At 37.7% G+C, this 16774-nt stretch overlaps 1 protein-coding gene across 1 annotated transcript in view; it reads left to right on the top strand.

The window, feature by feature from the left end:
• The window catches only part of Efhc2 (EF-hand domain containing 2), a 189749-nt gene that overhangs the window by 30299 nt on the left and 142676 nt on the right, over positions 1 to 16774 (top strand). The window contains exon 2 of the mRNA XM_085837785.1: positions 6868 to 7056. Within this exon, the coding sequence (XP_085693911.1) occupies positions 6868 to 7056 (189 nt within the window). The remainder of the gene's footprint in view (positions 1 to 6867; positions 7057 to 16774) is intronic.

Raw genomic sequence — 16774 nt, forward strand, 5'->3', positions numbered from 1 at the left:
TATACATGCAATTTTTCTCTGAGATTAAGAAAGCTGGGTGGTTCTTGAATGCCTGGAACAGGACTTGAAGTTTTATTAGCCATTATAGCAAAAGAAATACTTGTACCTGCAGAGATGAGGTTCTAGCTCACTGTGACCTACCTAATCAGCAGTCAAGTTCACACCACAAGCTATGTATGAGAGTATTAACTCTTATAGTATCTTCTCAAACATAATTTTCTATGCATGTAGAAAATGCTCCTCAATCTAGTTGGGTCTGCCTCTTGTCTCTAACATACCCAGAATCACATTTCTCATTCTACAAGATAATGTATTATAGAAGATTCTAAGTGGAGATCTTTGAGTTCCTATGTCCTTTAGTCATATGCTATTTGTTACACTTAGTTGCCAAAAAAGGAAATCTTTAAAAAGAAGGTATATTTCATTTCACAAGTGATTGACTGGTCGAGAATAAGACCACTACCACAATATAAAGCCACATTTGCAAGCCTTAATTACATATTGGCCAGGTGAATGGGCTCTGGCCAGGTCCATCTCTGGGTTTTCAGAAAATGGCCCTGAGGCATGTTTTACAGGGACTTTAAAAAGCAAAATCGAATTTCCTATCGGGTCCAATCAGTGGCAAGCATACACCCTAAGGTAATTTTTACCTTATGCCTACATCCAGTGAAGGACAGTTATACATCCTGACATGTTTCCTGCTTGTTGTGCCCAGATTTCAGGGTCCCCAAAGACCACCAGGTGCCTGAATCTGTATACAAAAGCAGAGTCTTTATTCAAGCTTAAGCTCTGCCCCTAAGTCTCCTCCAATGTAGCAGATTCATGCTGAGAGCTTCAACCTCAAGCAGACAGGGCTTTTATACTAATTTGAGAGGGGAATGGGGGTCTCCAGCCTGGCAGTCACCTTATTTGGCAAGCAGTATCCTGATGCACAGGGATTGGATTCAGATAGTTTGAGCAATTTATCAATAATCTCTGGAATTTTAGGCACTTTTCCTCTATTCCCTGATTGGCTCCAGCCCAGGGCAGTTTTCCCCTGGTATTTCTATTAACTAGAGTTGAAAGTGGGAACAAGCAGGCTCAAGCTGAAGTCAGCTTACAATTCAGTTTTTCCTGCAGCCCGTGTTCCTCACTGTCCACATTCCTCCTGCTTATAAGTGATCAAGCACATCCAAACTTGTTTAGGGGAGTGGAAAACACAAATAGCCTCCAGCATTTAACTTTGGTTCTCAAACCCTTGCTACACACTATATGTGAAATAAGATGATAAATCCCACATTCATGTAGCTCAGGGGAACACTGTTAAAAGTGATTTTCAGTCAAGGAAGGAAAATTAGAAAGTTCATACATGTTGAAGAACTATTCTAACCAATAATGTACTAAGAGTAGAGATAAATCTATTAAAGTATTTAATCAAATGTAGGAAACTAAGATGATATAAAATATTCATTGTATTACTTTTAATATTTTTAATAGAAAAGGATACCATTGGATATACCTGTAATACTAGCAGTTGATCGCCTCAGGCAGCATCTCGTTTGGTTCAGCCTAGGTTACATACTCTGTGCCAGAAAACCAAATCAGAAAAGTTTCAAAAAATATATTTGGGAAAAGAGAGAAAAAAATAACACAAGTAATTGAGGGTATAGGATCTGCTTCTTTTTTATTATAATAATTATTAATTTTAATTAAAAATCATTTCTTCATGTGTGTGGGTATTTTGCCTACATTTGTATTTGTGCACCATATGCCCAAGGAGGTCAGAAGAGGGCTTCAAATCTGAACTGGGGTTACAGATGGTTGTGAGTTGGCATGTGTGTGCTGGGAATCAAAATCTGATTCTCTGTAAGAACAACCAGTGCTCTGAACCCATAGAGTTATCTCTTTAGCTCTTATTATCATTTTTAATTGGAAGCCTAGTTCAGTTCTTTTTAAGAACAAAATCAGTGCTAATAGACAGCCACAATCCCAGATACTCTCTCAGTTCTAAACAAGGTTCTACAAAGAAGCTTTTCCTATTCTCAACTTAGAAATGCTAAAGGGAAGGGCCTCTAGAGAAGAGGAAGTGCTTCTGTGTGAAATGGTACAAATATGACCAAACCTGAATGGAAATGGCATCAAATGCTTGTTTTCTGTTCTATTCTTTATATTGCTAAGTTTATGCCTTTAGACCCTGGTTCTTCTCTGTTTCCAATAATTCCAAATGTTTATATTCTATGTAAAGTGGTCTATGCCACTCTAAAGTATGTACACACTCTTGAATGTGTACAAGGAGAGAATAGGTGACAATATCCAATCATCTTCACTTAAAAATAAACCACCTTTATGTTTGACTCAATAGGTTTTTTTTTGTTGACTCTGTGCCAAGTCCTGTCATCCTTATTTTTAGTAATTAAGAAGTCTAACATCAAACATAAAGATATCAATAGATGACTTATATAACATGTTAACTACACAGATGGATATCTAGAAATTATGGACATGAAGCCATGGCTCATTTGTTGAGTAAATCGATCCAATAGAAACCTTGTGCAATTTTTTTTGTTTCTCTTTGTACTTTTTAGGGTAGCCCACCAGAGATGACATATCTGACACAGTTTATAGTCATCTGCAAGTCTTTATTTCACTCAGCTGGGACCATACTCAAATGTTCCAGAATGTAGGCATGATTCCAAGTATCCAGAACATCAGAACATGGGTTTTTAAAAGGCAGCCTCAGGGGCCTTCATAGAAGTAAACAGTTTGAAGCAAGCAGTTTCACATAAGCTGAGACAAGAAGTTAGCTGGAGGGGTTCCACATAAGCAGACAGTTTAACAGAAGCTAAAATAAGCTAGTCAGGACATCCTGACCTTCCTAGAATAGAGATGGGATTCTCCATCAAGGAGATCAAATTCTAGTTAAACTTAAAATGGCCTCAGCAAGAATACAAGTTAGAGGAACCACTTCACTGCCTTGTCCTGTCACAATACTACTGCTGATTTCAAGGGCAAAGATCTTCATGATTGTGTTCTAGGTACTATATCTAACCTTGGAAATACTAGTAGGAATCAATGGGTAAGTATGTAAAATGATTTAAAGATAGGGTGAACTTCATGACGTCTGCAGATAATCTATGCAGGAACAGAACATTCTGCTTCTAGCAGCCAGGAGAAACTTCAAGAAGAGATGGCGTTTTGACAATCTTTTATTTATTTCTTATATTCTTCTGGGCTCAAGTTATTTTAAAGAAATTATAAATACTAGAAACTCAAGAGCTTTGATTTTGCAATATCTTACTTAGAAGAATTTTAAAAAGACAAAACAAAAACACATGGCTCACGGGATATTTTGTTCTTGTGACTGTGCAGAAAGCATGCTCATCAAGTTTATGTCTTTCTTTGTTGACAAATCTAAGGTGAAGTCTCAAGGCTCATTTTCACTTGGGTTATCATTGGCATTTAAATTAGTTAATCATGCCCTCATTCAAATGCTTTCTTTCCAGTTTCCATGACACTAAATCTTCCTGTTTTCTTCCTGTCTTGCAGACAGTCCTTTTTGGTCTTCTTTGCTAATTCTATACCATCTCCCTGAATTGTAACATGGGGATATTTTAAACTTTACATTTCTGTCTTGGATTTCTTTACTGTACCATCATTCAATCCAGTATTAGATTGCCTAAACACTAGACCTCAGCTGTTATATGTCATATTTTGATATCTAGCTTTAAACTCTTCTTTAGACTTCAGACTCACACCATCATCTACTAATCATCATTTCTCTGTGCTTTTTTCAAACTTAACATGGCAAAATAGAGCTCTGGATTCATGTGTGACTTTTGGGCTCTGTTTCATATCCTAGTACATAAAACTCCTCATGTCCATTTTCCCAGGCCAAAATACTTGTAGTTATTGGCCATGTGCCCCATTTTTCTGTACCCCTTATCTAATCTAGCCACAATCACTTTATAATCTACATTTTCATCGTCATTACTTCCAGCCATCTGCTTTGGTCGACCATCACCTTTTGCTTGGACTGCCACAATATAACCAGTGTAGTACTTTTGTAGTTCTCTGCCTATACCTAATATAGGGAGTAGGGGTGGGGGTAGGGGTGGGGGGAACATATGTTTATTTTGGCTCACAGCTTCTGAAGTCTATCTAGTAGAGCTCATAGCTTTGTATTTATTTATGGAGAGGTGGGATATATTATATATGCCGTGACACATGTCTGGAGGTCAGAGAACAGGAGTCTTATGGATTGCACTCAAGTTCCCAGGTTTGATGGCAAGCACCTTTACCCCCACACCCCCAAGTCATTTCAGCAGCCTGTATTTATGACCTCCACCTCATGTGTTCAGTTAATGCTCCATTGGCCCATAAGCTAGATTTATGTGGTGTCTGGCAAGGTAAGTACAAAAAAGAAGGTGAGGTAACATGGAAATCTAAAGTACAGGAGCAAATGGTGGGAGAGAACACTGTTGGTAAGGGCAGATTGCTATTTGGGATACTTGAAGGTGGCAGGTGGGAGGGTGTGAAGACTGTGACAGAAGGAAGATTCTTGGTCAGAGGAGGCTTTGCCTGTCTGTAATGTGTAACACTTGAGTATCTTTAGGTTTCTCTACACAGGAATCTACAGGGAAGTTAAAGCTGTTAGCTCCTACACCAGAGAGACAAATGAACCCATAATTTGAGGAGAGGTAGTTAGAATCTGAGTGTGGATACTGCTAACTGCTAATTGCAGTCACTCTTGGCTCCTTTGTGGTATGGGTTTTTACCATCTTCTGTGCAATGTCTTTTCAACATCCTCATTCTAAGTTTCCTAGCACCTTTGTTATGCCAACACATGCATGACATGACACAGCTTCTGAGGGTTACATTGCTGCTAAGATCACTGTTTTCTCTACCCAAGTTCTTGTCCTCCTTTTGAATTCTTTATTATGACATGGTCTCACTCTGCAGCCTAGGTTGATCTGGAATTTGCCATGTAGATCAGGCTGATCTCCAACTGTAGTCTCGCAAATGCTGGTATTACATATGTGACTTACCATGCCCAGCTTCTCTTAGTTTCTTCAACTTATTTCTGTGGCATTTGCCTCAGAGAGTCAGATATTGCCAAATTTTGCCATCATGCAAGTCACTTTCAGGATTAAAAATAAAGCATCTACAGTCCAACAAATCAATTATGTAATTAATAACTCTGTCAATTGAAATCCCAGTAAAACTAAACATTTAAAGTGGAAACTAGATCCACTTTACAAGAGTTGAAGATCATAGTAAGAAAAAGGGTAAAGCAAAATGGTGTCTTTACACTGGATGCTATGAGTCAAGACCTGCTTTTTGTTGTTCTGGTTAGAGAAATATATCAGAAGCCCAAAATTAAGTCAGCATTAAAATAATTTTTAAAATATATTTTTATTCTTTGAGAATTTCATACAAATGAACTTTTTAATTAATGGACTTATTTATTAATTCACTTTACATCCCAATTGCTGATCCCCCTTCTGGGTCTTCCTTACATTGTCCTCCCCTCATCCCCTCTCCCTGAATCGTTTTGGTGTCATATCTAAAAAGCTATTGCTAAATCTAAGGGTGTAACTGGCTTCTAGACTATGACAGATAGCTGAGATTTGCCCAAAGCCATATCCCTGGAGTCTATATAACTCAGCACCAAGTGAGTTCTCACATGATATTTATAGGAAAGATGACAATGTGGTAGGGCATTACTTGATTCTTGAGGAAAGTGAGCTTTATGTGGAACCTGTCCAGGGGTATTACTGAATGGGCCTCAAGGTCAAACTGAGAAAATGATCTGACCAAAGGGGAGGATACATCTGGACACTTTATGAAGTTATGTGGGTCAAGTCAACAACTGAAGCCTTCCAACAATGTCAAGGGCTTTTGGATTGTGGAAACCAGGATACATGCAGACTTGTATGAACCATTAGGAGAACTCTTTAGGAGATGGAGGCTGACTATGACTTAATTTTTATAGTATATTATCAAGAATATGGCCTGGTTCATTGACTATTCTGGAAGCTTGCTGAAAGAGACTGTCAAGGTATTTCAATATATGACTTTCCACATTATGGACCTTTTTAGATATTCTATCCCAGTGAACCTTCCTTTCAAGCTTGAACTTGACTTCTTTTTTGACTAGACTTTCCCATCTATTCCTGTCTATTTGTCCTCACACTCAGAACTGCTATCTATTGCTCTTCACACTCAGAAGTGTACTTCTCATGGTCTTGCTGGGAACATCTTCCTATCTCTTCTTTGCCTGATTTACCTCATCCTCCAATCCCTGATTCATCTTTTTCAACTCTTGGCATTATTTGTGCCTTCACTCTGTCCACATCATTAAAAGCTAGTAGAAGGCAAGGTTTCATAAATAGGAGAATGTCAGCTGTGAAGAATTTTCCTTTATATTAATGTTGATGAGGACAAGATTTTGTTTTCTGTTTTGGTAAATGTAATTTTTAGTTAGGCTTCTGTGAAAAGCAGTGGCTTTCTTCTCTGAAGTAATTAAGGTTTTTTTTTTCTTTTCTGTTTTGTATTCTTTGCAAATAAGTAAAGTAGTGCAATTAGCAAGCTGGTGTTCAAAATCTTCACTTGCAGTAATCATTCTGAAATATTGCAAATAGCATGGAATATTAGCTTTATTCTTTCTGCTTCTCAAAGTTTTAAATTAATTAAAATAAACTGAATATAAAATGTGGCACAACTTTATGGATAGAGATTGCCCACAGTTACTTGACTCGTCACATACATTTTATGATGGGAAAAACAAATGGGAAAATCTATTTATGTTGGAAAAGTCTTTATTGTAAGAAAAATAAAAAAGTAACTTTGGCCATTTTTATTTACTATTATTGTCTTTTGTACCCACAGATAGGAAAGGAGAGGTTCCATAAATCTCAACATTGGGGCTTTTGCAACAATGTCAGGATGTTGGTGAGTGAGGATAAGCCTGGAGTAGGTGGAGATCTGCTATATGGACAAAAGATAAAGCCTAAACACAGTGTATTTCCTAAAGGAGATGGAACCGATGCACCATCCTGGGTTGCTTTTGATAAGCAGGTAAGTCACATGATATTGGGGAGACATTAAAATGTCAAGTTTTACATGTAGATATGGGAAATAGCATCTTCAATATGTATATTAAGGTTGTTTTAATTTTTGGCTTTTATACATATTGACTTTGTGCATAAAATTTTTTCAATTTTTTTCTAAGTTGACAAAAATGTGAACAGTTGGCCCTCTGTGTCAGCAGGATCCATAGATATGGATTCAACCAACTTGCAGTCTAAAATATTTGGGATGGGGTATATCTATGTTGAGTGTATATGGACTTTTTTGTTTGGTGTTATTCTCCAAACAATCTCCTTTGGCAACTAATTACATAGGACTACATTGCACTAGGTATCATAGGTTGTTCAGAAATGAGTTAGAATATAAGAGGCTGTGTGGAGGTTTTTTGCATACATTATGCATATTCAAACATCCTTGTGTATCTCTGGAACAAATTTCCTGCAGATACCAAAGGATGACTGTACATTTAGGATGTACAACATGTGTTTTTGAAATATGTACCACCCAGGGATCCATCCCATATACAACCACCAAACCCAGACACTATTGCATATGCCAGCAAGGTTTGCTTACAGGACCTTGACAATGTTCTCTCTTGTGAATCTATGCCAATGACTGGAAAATACAGAAGTGGATACTCACAGTCATCTATTGGATGAAACACAGGGCCCCTAATGAAGGATCTAGAGAAAGTACCCAAGGAGCTAAAGGAATCTGCAACCCTATGGGAGGAACGACAATGTGAACTAACCACTACCCCCCTAGAGCTGTATCTCTAGTTGCATATGTAGCAGAGGATGGCCTAGTTGGCCATCAATGGGAGGAGAGGCCCTTGGTATTATGAAGATTATATGCCCCAGTACAGGGGAATGCCAGAGCCAGGAAGCAGGAATGGGTGGGTTGGGGAGCAGGGCTGGGGGGGGATATAGGGAGCTTTGGGGATAGCATTTGAAATTTTAATGAAGAAAATATCTAATAAAAAAGAAAAAAAGAAATATGTAACACATTGTGGATTGGCTAATTCAAGCAAACTAGCATGTGTATTACTTCAGGCTTTTCTTGGTAAGAAGTTGTTTTTGTTTGTTTGTTTTGTTTTTAAAGACAGGGTATCACTATGCAGCCCTGACTGGCCTAGAACTATCCATATAGACTAGGATGTTCTCAAACACCATATAGGCCAAGTTGGGCTGCCTTTGCTTCCAAAGTGCTGGTCAGAGGTGTGAGTCACCATGCCCAGTTCAGAATGCTTAAAATCTACTTTCTTGGTAAGTATATAATACATTACTATTATCTGTAGTTTCTGTGCTATGTGCTACATTTCCAGAACTTATTCTTTCTATTCAATTTTAATTTTGTATCCTTTACACAAGGTTACTTCCTGCCTAGCCTTAGACAAAAAAATTCAAGAGCAAAGGTACTTTAAACAAAGAAAAATGATCTTTGCTCTATTGTTTCTGATAAGGCACTTTTGTTGTAGGGTATCAAATACTTATCTTTCCCAAATAGTGCTTATCAATCTTCATCTTATGCCTTTCTCTAGACAGAAGTATCTAAGAGTCAGGTCACCATGTCACTTTTGCCATTAACTAATCTTGTATGTTCTAAATGAGGCATTAAATAGGAATTGAAAAAAATGTTTCCTATGTTGCATACTAAATTAAGTTCTCCATCCCTAACTACTGTAGCGTGTGGTGATAAGTGCTAAAGTAAAAGGAAGATATGCCATTATTAGACAAGGCCTCAAACTCATTTATATGGAAAGGCTGGTCTTAGAGTCCTGATTCTTCTGCTTCTGTCTTCTGAGGGATGGATTACATATATACACCATTATACCTTAATAATTTTTAAGGTACATGTTTGCAAAGAATACACACAGAGATACAGCCAATAGTTCAATAAAGGGGGAATGCAGTTTGTATCTTGTCATCTATTTTTCTCTCTCCCACTCTAATGATGGGGACTCTAATGATGTTCTTAAACTTGTTAGGCTAGCACTCTGTTGTTGACCATACCATCAGTATTTTAGTATCTATAGCAGGGAAAAAGAACAAAGGAAAGAAATCCAAGACAAGCAGTTATTTTCTATAAGGCAGCATATGGATGTGCCATGTTTACAACAATCCTGAATCACAGCTTTATGCTTTGTTCTCTAAAATGAACTTGTTATATTGTTTTAGTCCCTCCCTGTAAATTGAAAAGAATTCAGGGCTAGATAAAGAATTCAAATCACAATATGCTCAGTTTATCAAGTGATTATTTTTTTAGTATGTTTTAACATGGATCAGTTGGCAATACTTTGATTCTAATCAAAATGTCCTGAAATATGGTAGAAGTGACACATTCCCATGTCATCTGTGATATTATACATCAGTTAAAGCTCATGCTATTTGAAGCCCAGTTTTGATACTTATAAGAGATGTAACAGACCACAGGGAGGCTTCTTTCCCTGGGAAAGCAGCTTGATTTTCAACATGGGCCAATATTTCTTTAAAATTTTTTCCACGTCTGGTTCTGTTGTAGACTTAAAGCTCAAAAACAATTTCTGGGCTGACTGACTTGGAACAATTATGCCTGGGTTCCTGCAATTCTGTATCTTTTAGAATATTTAATTTTTAAGGGCCAAAGAAAAGATTCTATTTTTACTTCTTAAGTAAAAAAAATTTGTTGATAATATTTTTAATCCAGCATGGAAATAATAATATACCCTGCACCATTCTCTTGCATGTAACTTTGAAAATTCTCTATTTCATTTTTTTCAATATTTAATATATGCATTTTAAGATACATTTTCACTTCTGTAAGTACTTATAAAATTATGTAGAATATTTCATGAAGGTGGAATTATAGTAGCCTGAGACTGCATGAGAAAATAAAGAGCTTGCTCCTTTCAAATATGACTAAATGCAACATAATTCTTTTGCTTATTTTGTTGGTCAACAACAATTAAATATTCATTGAGCTTTAAATAAGTCCCTAAGCCTCTGAGATATTAATGTGCCCTGACAAGATGGTGATCTAGCCAGCAGATCCTAGTTACTACCCATAGCAAATCATAAAGTGCTCAACAAAACAAGTCAACACCTGTTAATCATTTGTTTTCTTAAAATGAGACACTTTTAACATGTTGCCAGCTTTTCAAATAGCTATTAATCCCAGAGATATGTGTAAGGTTACACTCTCAAATAATACAAAGTAGAAGTGAAGGCAATTCTTTGGAGGCTATATTCAAACGAGTATCTGTATTAAATGTTATTGATGCCCAACCAGGTCCACATTAGGAGGTGTGTTCCCAGCCCCTAGTTGCTGTGACTGCTTTTCCACACTTATAAACCTCTCTGGAGCCTTGCCCATGCTGATGGAAGTTGAAGCACCCAGACATATCCCAGCCCTTCCCTAGAAGCTGATAAGATTAATCAAAGCCAAGGGGTTCTGCTTCATTCCCTCAAGGTGAACCAGTTATATGCAATGATCCAGGCTCCCTTGGTTTGTAAGGCCAGAGTTCAACTTGCTCTGTGAACGCATGATTGCTTTGCTTATTTCCCCTTCCTTTGGTGCTTCTATCCCATCCTTAAAAATTCCTCTCAAGGGGGCTGGTGAGATGGCTCGGTCGGTAAGAGCACCAACTGTTCTTCCGAAGGTCCTGAGTTCAAATCCTAGCAACTATATGATAAGCTCACAACCATCTGTAAGGAGATCTGACTCCCTCTTCTGGAGTGTCTGAAGACAGCTACAGTGTACTTACATATAATAAATAATTAAATCTTAAAAAAAAAAATCCTCTCAAGATGTGATACCAGTTCTGCCTCTCCTCTTGCAGTATCCAGTTGCTGCTGGTATATGAGCTCAGAGAGCACAGGGCATAGTGGTTCCAGATTCCACTTCTGTTGATGAGGTGTCTGGATACCACTGCTACACTTGTTCAGAGAGGACAGGACAAGTCCAAATTGGATGGGGTCCATAGTATGTCTTTTCCTTTCAGGAGTCATATGCTGCTGCCTGCCAGACCAGGAATGGGTAAAGTGGAGACTTCTCTGATAATGGTGTAAAAAATAAAATGTAATCCCAAACCAGGGTTTCTACCCAGCCTTTGACCATTTAGTTCCCCAACACACAATCTTTATATATACAATAAGCCTTAAACAGCACAACAGCTGGGCAAATATCTACACTCTATGCTATTAAATTTCTATTTTCCTATTGATAACCCTGAATTATTACTTACTATTCATCTGGGCTGCTCTTAACTCCAAATGGCCAGCCCTCACAGCCACATTTTTATGGCTCACCTAACTGATCGTAGCTTTTCCTTCTTCTTCTAACTTCTTGTTCTCCTTGTTCTATGATCCCAAGCCCAGGAAACCTAAACCCCACCTGTGGCTTTTTCTTCCCAACTATTGGCTATTGACATCTTTATTTAGCAATCAGAAATAACTTGTGGGGGGCAGGGTCACAGGTTTACAGGCAGACTCCAGGTCTTGGGGGCCCATACTTGGCATTACAGAAGAGAGCAAGACCAACCTCAACAATTCCCCTTTTAGTCCAATAAAAGGCTCATATTCTCTCAGATATGAATTGAATAAAATTAAAATAATTATGAAAAATATAAGGTATAATATATATTTATAATGTATAGTCCATTATATTTGCCATTTTAAATAAAGTATTTTATCATTTTAACTTATTGAGTTTATAATTCTGTACCTCAGTCTTCTTGGAGATTAATATCTCTAGATAAATATACTTATATCTATTTCCTCTTTATATAAATTTAATTAATATCCTTTCCTATATTTAACTTCATTTAAATTTCCTTCTATTTACTGTATAAGGCTAATTTCAGGCCAACATATACGTGTCATGTGCTTAAGGTAGTGTTGAAATGTTAATTCATTTTATTTTCCATAATTTTTTTGATTGCAGGAGGCATGCAGCCTTGCATTCTGCTCTATGAACAGCAGGACTTTGTCTGCTTCATTGCACAGCAGGGGCTTTTTAGCATGTACGTGCTTAAGCTGCATCTCTAAGGCAGCATAGAGCAGCATTTGAGAAGACCTTAGGCTGAAGTCCGAGCCTGCTGCTTGGGGTGTTGTTTGGTTTGGGGGGCACAGCTGTGTCTTAGCTTATCCTATGAACCCCAGAATCATGTGCGCCAAATCTGTATATTTCCTAGTCCTAAACCCCGAGGATCTTGGAGAAAAACTGTGTGGCTCAGAAACTAATTCTCTCTGTTTTCTATCTTAAATGGACAGCATGTGTTTTCCATTAGGCGATGTGAAATTGAATTATTTTTTTAAAAAGTTTTTGCCAGACTTTGAGGTGCCAATATGTTGTAAAATATTTTAATCCCAAACTGGGATTTCTATCCAAACTTTGACCATTTAATTCCCTGGTAAAACACACACACACACACACACACACACACACACACACACAAACACACACACACACACAACCTTTATATATACAGTAAGCTTCAAACAGCACAAAAGCTAGGCAGATATCTACCCTCTGGTATTAGAATCTACTTTCCTATAGATAACCCTGTGTTATTACTTACTATGCTTCATTTGGCCAATTGGCCAGCCCTCATGGCCATGTTTTCATGACTCACCTAACCCATGGTGGCTTCTCTCTCTTCCTTCACCTTCTTCTCCTCCTCAAGGTTCTCCTCAGACTCCAAGCCTGGGAAACCTAAACCTTACTTATGTCTCTTTTGCCCAGTTATTGGCTGTTAGCATCTTTATTTACCAATTAGTTAGAAATAATGTGGGGGCATGGTCATGGGTTTACCTGCAGACTCCAGATCTTCGGCGCCCACACTTAGCATTATAATAGACAGCAAAACCAAACCTCAACAGTAGAATCTAGTGTTTCATCCTCTTTAAATAAACAAAGGCCTTCTCTGACTATCTTTAATGAAACAGCTCTCTGAGATCTTACCTTGTTTGTCTTTCTTTACTGGTGATGGGTTTGAAGACATGCACTTTATTTGGGGCAAACAAAGGGTTTTATATTTTGGAGGGGAGGGTGTGAGAATATCTAGGTAGGGAAAGGTCATTGGCTGAAGGCTAAGGCTACCAAGGTGCCTCATTAGCATGTAGAGGCATTTCAGGTGCTGGGTAAGTGAATGACTACCTGTGTCAACCTGCTCTGAAGCAGGCATGAAAACAGGAAGAGAGTTAGCTCTACTCCTGCTGGTCTCAAGTTTGAGATTTATGGGATTTAAGCATGCTTCACCTCACCAGTTCTGTGCTATTTCCTCTGGTGCAATGGTCCACATGCCCCACAAGATAAATCCCTGTTTCAGGCTCCACTTTTGTATGTCCCAGCCTAGGATAATTACAGTTTTATTTGTGATTGTAAAGGTGACTATCAAAATACTCTGGTTAGACAGACCATCACCTGACCAGTAGAGAAAGTTCTATTTGCAGTCACCAAAAAGAGACAGTATGTGTTATCATGGTCCCTGCTGTGAATACATATTGCCAGTCACCCTTCATTCATATGCACTTGATTATTTTATAGGTGGACTATCAGTTTTATTCAGGCTGGAAATGTGACTATTTAAAATTGTTTACCTTGTAGCTGTATTCCTTGTTTCTTATAACCACTCATTTCATCCAATCAGTGGTGCATATTACTTTCTGCTAATGACATATATGTTAATGTTTATTCTAGGACAGTTCTTGTTTTTTTAGTGAAAGGAATCAGGCTCAGGTGGTATGATTTTTCCTATTCTTCACCATTTTCTTGTTTGTAATTACTGAAAATTTTGTCAGCTCTAGTAGCCACTCTTTGAGTATGGTAGAGATAAATGGACCCTACATGTACCCTTTTTGAGCTACCATGTCAAGCCTGGACTGACTTTTTCTAGACTTCTTAAGTGAGAAAAATCAGACCCTAGTTCAGAAGTTCTCCACTTATAAAAGCATTTGGAAATGTGGTGGAGGTATTCTGATTCACCACAAAGTGTAAAGAGTAAGGTTATACTAGGATAAGTTGAGAGAGGTACTTGTTTTGGGTTATCCATTTAAGTTGATCCCTAAGTTTAGCAATTATTCTGGATAATATTTGCTATAATGTATTTAAGGGTAAATGTAAAAATGTCACAATTAGCAAAATAACATACTAAACAATGGTAGGATCAATAACTGTCATGCGATCCACACTGAGCCTGAAGTGAAAAGCTTAGTAGTATTGATTTTTTTTTTTATTTTTAGCATTTCTATATTTTGTTCATCGGGATTTTTTTACATTAATTTTGAAGTTTTAAACTGCCTCATACGTGGGGTAGTAGTTACTAAGAGGTCTGCTACCAATGACTGCCTGGGTGCCAAAATGCATATGAAGCAGGCAACCCTGTACTGCACAGAATCATTTTACCTAAAATGGCAGCCATGCTTCTGTTGAGAAAGCCTAATTTGTTTTAAAACCCTTAGCACTGGGATGATTGATGCAAATAGCTAAAACAAGTTTTCTTGATACTCTCCACTTCTGAAAAGCTATTGATGTCATTGATTAGCTAAGGAAAAGAAGGCCATCATATGCCAAGCTAAAAGTCTGACTACTCCACAGTCATACTGGAGCACATAACATGAACACAGCTAAGCTTGGTGGCTAGGACATGCAATGTCAACCACTCAGGCGTCTAAGGCAGGAAGACATTAAGTTCAAGAACTGCCTGGAAAATAGAGTAAGTTCAAGGCCAGTTTGGGCAAGTTCCTGAGACCCTGTCTCAAAATGAAAAAAAAAAAAAAATAGAAAGCAAGAAACAACAACAACCAAACAAAAAACAATCAATCAAAAAACAAGGTTAGGTATATAGCTCAGTAGAACACTTTTCTAGTGTGAGACCCTAGGTTTAATTCCCAGTACTAGAAACAAAAACAAACAAAAAGAATGTTGTTCAAACCACAAAATGCGTCATTCACTCTTAATGGTTCCCAGCTACCATCCTAGTACCTTCATTAAGAAGCAGCAGAAATAATTGTAGTGGATATGTAAATAAGGAATCATACATTCACAAGAAGTGCTAGGATCTGAGATTGAGTGTTGGAGGCACTCGTTCTAGTGTTATGGACCATTAACTATCTGTGTGCCCATAGCTTAGTCACTCTACCTCTCTAAGCATCAGCTGCCTTCACTTCATGTGACTTGACTAGATGATTTCTAAGAGGTTTTTGCCTCTGGCCATCTAGACATATATTCATGCTAGAATTGGGCCTAGGGTTTTAATTACATCAGTATTTAGCAGTATGTGTAGGTCTTAGCCGTTTGTGATGTGTTGCAGTTGGTTACTATTATACATAATCCTATGGTTAGCTGCTTTTATAAAAAGTCAAAATATTTAGAAATGTGTAGATAACTAAATGCTTTTCTATGACTTTTATCTGGATGTTAAGTACCATTTACATTAACTATATAATTATGCTCTCATTTCTTTTCATTTTTCAGTGGCAGCTAGTTAGCGTAATTTATTTGCTATTTCATAAATGATTCTATTATAGAAAATGCCAGGATAAAGGTTGATCTTATGGAGTATACATTCATTTAAAAGTACTATTTTATTTTTTCCATTTATTAAAACATAATTATAATTAAAACTACTGACCACTGAATTAGAATTTTAATTACTTCCCATTAATTGACTTTGGGTTTATAGTGAGCTAATTATATAGTATTTTATGAATCTTTCTACTTTAAACAATATAAAAATAGTTCAGTCTTTTGGGTCACCTTGATTTTCTTTGTGTTCATGTGCTTGAATAGGTTGTGTGTGTGTGTGTGTGTGTGTGCATGCACACGCACATGAGAGCACATGTGTGAAAGTCAGGGGGTTAACCCTGGGGTATGGTTCCTCAGGAGCGTTTTTGAAACAGTTTCTCACTGGGATCTGGAGTTCAACAAGTAGGTTTGGCTGGCTGGCCATCAAAACGTCAATGATTCCTGTTTCTGTCTCCAGTGTGTGTCACCATGCCTGGGTTTTTACGTTAGAGATAGAACTCAGGGTGTCATATATGATAGTCATTTTTCAGTCATTCACTGAGCCCGACTTAAAAAGTGAGCAAGCTAGTTTCTTATTGCTTTCTTAGCAGGTATTAGAAAAGACATTAAGTAAGATTAGAATTTGTGTAAGGGATATTGGGGGAGGGCTTACAGAAAAGAAGAGTTGTTCTGGATTAGATTTTTTTTTTTTTTTTTTTTTTTTGATTTTCCGAGACAGGGTTTCTCTGTATCTGTGCAGCCATGGCTGTCCTGGAACTCACTTTGTAGACCAGGCTGGCCTCGAACTTAGAAATCCACCTGCCTCTGCCTCCTGAGTGCTGGGACTGCACGCCTGGCTCTGGATTAGATATTATCAAGAAGCCAGAGTACTTTTATGAGTTGGGAAATGTTAACACATCTCTTTGACAGAGAGATCAGACTAGAGAGTAGCTATTGCTGTAATTGGGAGAAAACCTACCTATGAACCAGAAAAGGGGGAGTTTGACATTTTTTGTGAGGGGGGGGAATGCTGGATATCATTTATTTTCTGTCACACATGATTATGGAGTTGTCTTGGTATTTCTTTATCCATCATAGTTACAGGGTGGCCCTGTCTGGTGTTGTTGATTGAAATTATTCTTATTCCCCAGTGAAACACCAGGTCTGCTGACAGTATTAGGTGGGCAGGCCTCAGGGGCTGATTTTCTTTTCTAGTCCACTA

Source organism: Mus caroli, unplaced genomic scaffold (genome assembly GCF_978045245.1).
Source record: "Mus caroli unplaced genomic scaffold, Mus_caroli_1 scaffold_5, whole genome shotgun sequence".
NCBI classification, from domain to species: domain Eukaryota; kingdom Metazoa; phylum Chordata; class Mammalia; order Rodentia; family Muridae; genus Mus; species Mus caroli.